Here is a 5,087-nt window from a genome sequence, read left to right on the forward strand (position 1 = left end):
GCTCTTGAAATTGAGGATTGGCGGAGCAATTATAGTCACATGGGTGCAGTCGATGCAACCAATAATTCCAGGAAACTGATATTTTTCAAGGAAACTAAAAATACGTATAAAATAATGTGTGTAGGTATATAACATAACTGTGTATTATTATATTTATTATTTATTAATTATTTTTGTGGGTGTGGGTTCCTGTTGTTATATTGATTATATTTTTGACTGATGTTTAATTATTATGTTTACATTTAGTTGAGCGCCTTGATATTTGAATATGAATTATGCTTACTAAAGGATTTTTTTGTTAACTAAATAAAGGATGTATCATAAATTTTCATCTATTTATAAATTTAGCAGATTATTATTTTACATGTGACAGTTACTGTTGTAATTTCTAATGCTAAGTACACAATGGTAAATCCCCCCTTATATAAATTTTATTCTACGATGATGCATGCATCTATCTTTTTTTATTTGACGTTTGTCAAATGGAAACAATTTTATATCCGAAATTTATATAGCGCTTCTGTTTAAACGAGTGCAAATTTGCTTTATGTGTCGACACTTACATAAAATTATATCCCTCACTTGAAGTAGTCGTGCTTCATTCCATGGAATGTTGCCTGGTTCCCTCGTTGTTCGTACTCCTCGCAGAAGCTGCCGAAATCCTCTCTTAACGGCACAACCTTTCCCAGGGAACACACACTGCACTTGGTTTTATTATCACTTGTTACACTATTTTACATTAAACGTTTTCCAACTATATTCAAAATCAATTTGTTGTTGATGCTTCGAGTATCTGTTGTGTTTAACTTCGATGCTTTCGGTCAAATGTAATTTCAATAAATGTCACATTCGGTTTTCTGACAGTTTAGTCTACTTTGACGTTTCTTCTACTAGCTGACTACGTAAGTACATGAATAATTTTTTGATTTTGTTGAAATAAACAATTTTCATTTGTTTTTCAGGAGCAAAACTTTCGATGTGACACCGTTAGATGAAAATGACAATCTGGCCTCCTAAATCCCGAACAGTGGTTAAATAGGAAGTCCAAGACAATTGAATGTTTCTATGACAACGAATAAATTGTAATTTTGGAATTTTATTTTTACATATTCCAGCTTTTAACTAAATTTGGGATACATGAACTGTTCATATTTAGATTTTATGCATTTTCCTGAGTCTTTTGGCACTACATACACCTTTCTATGTTAAGTTGTATGTCATATTGAAATATTGCACGTTTTACCAAAATTCACTATTATTTCAGTGCATGGACTAAATTTTAGCATGTCTGTCTTTTCTATGTCTTTAACACTGTCTATACAACACTCCTTATGCATTTTTTTTAGATACAAACGAGCAAAAGTTTTCTACACACCGTTCCGAGGAACATTTATGCAGTCTAAACAACAAATTGACCTTTGATTGGATATTACACATATTAAATGGAATGACAAGGGTCTCTTACACACTATACATATGATTTTGTAGTCCAGAAACATTTTTATACAACGAAATTTTCAAAATTGTGACGGAACTATACCTGTCCATGATAATATGTTACATAAATGATTTCAACAAGGTATAAGTTTGATTCCACATATAAATTCTACATTCAGGTACTCTACATTTCATTTATTTACTAGTTTTATGGCATGTTTCGAACATATATCTGAAATACCTTTTTATGCGGCCACAGTTCTGCCAAGGTTTACAATATCGATTAAATGTCCTCATGCCAGAACTTATGTTCTAATTTTGACAGCTGTGTCGTTTCGTTAGAAAATTTCGAACAATTATAAATTTTGATATCTAAATTATTGAAATACATCTCTTATTTATTCATAACATAACAGTATGTACGTAGAACGCAAATCTTGCATTTCTCCAATAGGGTAAAGTGGGGAGAGATGGACCAGTGGTATAGACGGACCATCCGCCATATTGCAAAAACGGCGTGCCCTATAAATGCGCAATTTCGTTACACGGTTCAGTTTCCTACCAGAGCTTGCCAGAGAAACGCGTGCGCGACGTCCATTGCATATTTAGCTAAAAAAACTGAAAATTCGTTTCAAGACAACACAATTTTTTTTCGGAAGTTATAAAAATCGTGCCAATACAGCCACAGGTAACTGTTTTCAGACTTTTTTTGGAGTTATATTAACAAAATTAACTTAAATGAAGATTATAACCTCACTTATTTGTAGCGGTGCTTATTTTTTTTCTTGCAAATGACTGGTGCGTCTCTACCTAACCGTAAGGTATAGATGGACCACAAAAATGTAGGTAGAGATGGACTAGTGGGTATAGATGGACCTGGACATAGATGGGCATGATAGGTAGGTTTATCGATTTTTTGTTTGTTTTAGGCACAAATAATGAGTCCGTCAGTATACAAAAGAAAACCAAATAGTAAACCAAGAGGCGTTTGGTCCGAAGCTGATCTAAGAAATGCAGTTCACGACATTGGCGAAGGCACTGGGGTAAATGCAGCGGCGAAGCAGTTTGGCATTCCTAAAACAACCTTAAAACGGCGTCTAAAACGTAAAAGTTTTACAGTTGAAAATCGTTTAGGACCATCTTCATCCTTAGGCAGTGAGGCAGAAACAAAGTTGGCCCGACACATTATTAAACTACAAAGAAATGGCTTTTGTCCAACAAGGACTGAAGTTCGTGCAAATGCCTTCGAATTGGCTGAAAAATTGAAGATTCCGCATAAGTTTAATAAAGGGACTAGATTAGCAGGAATGGATTGGCTCAGATCATATTTGAGACGAAATCCTGAAATTAGAGTAAGAAAGGCTGAGGGTGTGTCAACTGCCAGAACCCTTGGACTATCAAAAACTGTAGTTAAAAATTATTTTGAGCTACTTGAAAATTTAATGAGAAGTAATGATCTGTTTGACAAACCGGGGCGCGTTTTTAATGTAGATGAAACGGGCTTACAGCTTAACAATAAACCTGGTCATGTTTTGGCACAGCGTGGATCAAAAAGTGTATCTGTTGTAACATCAGGGGAAAAGGGCGAGACTATCTCAGTAATTGCCTGTTGCAATGCAGAAGGGAGCTTCCTTCCACCTTATTGCATTTTTAAGGGGGAAAATAAGAAAGATGAATTTGCAGATAGGATGCCCCCAGCATCAGAAGTTGTGATGTCCCAAAAGTCGGCTTATGTAAATTTGCAAATTTTCCAGAATTGGATTAAAGATCATTTCCCCAGAAAACCTCATGGCAAAGTTTTATTAGTGTTGGATGGGCACACGTCACACACAGCATCAGTAGAAACGTTAGAATTTTGTGAACAGAATGATATTATTCTATTAAGCCTTCCAAGTCATACTACACATTATTTACAGCCTTTGGACGGGTCGTTTTTTAAATCATTAAAAACATTTTATTATGCAGACTGCAATTCTTATATGAGAAGCAATCCTGGTAGACGAATTACAAGATTAAACTTCGGGGCTTTATTAGGTTCTTCCTGGGCAAGAGCAGCAACAGTGCAAAATGCTGCTTCGGGATTTAAAGCAACTGGTATTATGCCATTCAATCCAGGCGAGATTCCTGATTATGCGTTCCTAAGCGATGTTGAAAGAACTGATGACACTAATAACTCTCCAATTAATTCTCCAAGTAATTCTTCTCGTAATTCTCCAAACAGTCAGATCGAATTGGTTGAAGAAGAGATTGAAAATATAAATTTACCAAGCACTAGTGGTTTACATTTGAAGTCAAAAAGGAAAGATCCCAAAAAAAGGAATATCGAAGAAAATTATTCGTTGGTAAACAAGAACACCACACCAAAAAAAAATGTGTACTCGAACTATATTGCCTCCAGAATCTAATAGTTCAGATGATGAAACTGCTCCAGTCTGCGCCATGAAGACTTTCTGTACGCCCTCCCCGGATAAAGCCAAAAGAAGTTCGAAAAAGACCCCTGGAACTCTCCTTGACGAAATTTCACCAATTCCTAATTTACAAAGCTTGCAAGAAGTACGAAAAAAGGCGAAAAATATTGCAACAATTTTGACGGCCAGTGGAAATATTGAGAAATTAAAAACAAGAAAGGCTGAAAAGACATTAAAAGAACAAAAGAAAAATAAAAGACAAATAGAAAAGAACTCGGAAAAGAAGCACAATAAGAAAATATCCAAGAAAAATAATACTAAAAACTGGTCTGAGTCAGAAGAAAGTGATGATAGTAGTGATGTACCACTTGACAGCGAATTTGAGTGTGAGGAATTCTCTGACGACGATGAAAATTTGGATTCAAGTTTGGTTAAAATTGAAATGGAAAAGTACTACTGTGTTTATTACGATGATCGCTACTACGTCGGCCGTATTGTGGGTTTGGAAGATAATAAGGTTATTATGAAGTTCCTAAAGCCTGATTTGGAAAGATGGTTTTGGCCAAAAGTTGATGACATTGTAACGGTAGATCGAAGCTTTATTTTTTATGGGCCACTCCATGTCAATACCTATCCATTTTTACTAAATCGACATGATCTATCAAATGCTGAAAAGAAGTACAAAGAGTTTAAGAAGCTGTAATTGGTTTACAGCACATTTTTTAAATTGTTTCATGATCTCTTCATTTTGTGATTTTACCTAAATAATTAATATTAGTTTTTAGTTTTATACTAGTTAATACATATTTTGTAATGAGTTTTTGTACCTATTTGGAAGCTTTTATTATTTTTGTGAGTTATATTATTTTGCTTAGGTATCTTGTGTTTAATACTTACGCGCTTTGTGACTTGTGATTATGAAGGTTGTTATTTTGATTTTTTCTATTAAAATTTTAATAAAACCAATATATTTTTTTATTAAAGGTATATTTTCATAATTTTGTAGTTTTCTTTGATACTATTCCTATCAATAACTATCAAATTAGGAGCGGTCCATCTCTACAATCTATAGAGGTCCATCTCTACCTACCCCTAGGATAGATGGACCAGATAACAAAATTTAAAAAAAATCAATATTATAGACTATTATTTGAATTTATTTAAACTTTGAATGGCACATCAGAAAGACAATTGACCAAAGTATGTCTCCTTAAATTTTCATTAATTTTGACCAAACATTAC

The 5,087-nt window shown here is 34.0% G+C and overlaps 1 protein-coding gene across 1 annotated transcript; it reads left to right on the forward strand.

Annotated features, from left to right (window-relative positions):
• Window positions 1-2,375: 2,375 nt before the first annotated feature.
• On the forward strand, window positions 2,376-3,842 carry LOC108908444 (tigger transposable element-derived protein 6-like). The gene has a single exon (XM_018712479.1). It carries the CDS (start codon window positions 2,376-2,378, stop codon window positions 3,840-3,842), a length of 1,467 nt encoding a protein of 488 aa, XP_018567995.1.
• The last annotated feature ends 1,245 nt before the right edge of the window (window positions 3,843-5,087 follow it).

Source organism: Anoplophora glabripennis, unplaced genomic scaffold, assembly GCF_000390285.2.
Source record: "Anoplophora glabripennis isolate ALB-LARVAE unplaced genomic scaffold, Agla_2.0 scaffold299, whole genome shotgun sequence".
In the NCBI taxonomy this organism is placed as follows: Eukaryota; Metazoa; Arthropoda; class Insecta; order Coleoptera; family Cerambycidae; genus Anoplophora; species Anoplophora glabripennis.

Excerpts from the sequence above, each read along its gene's own strand:
- LOC108908444 (XM_018712479.1), top strand. The coding sequence starts at position 2,376 with ATGAGTCCGTCAGTATACAAAAGAAAACCAAATAGTAAACCAAGAGGC.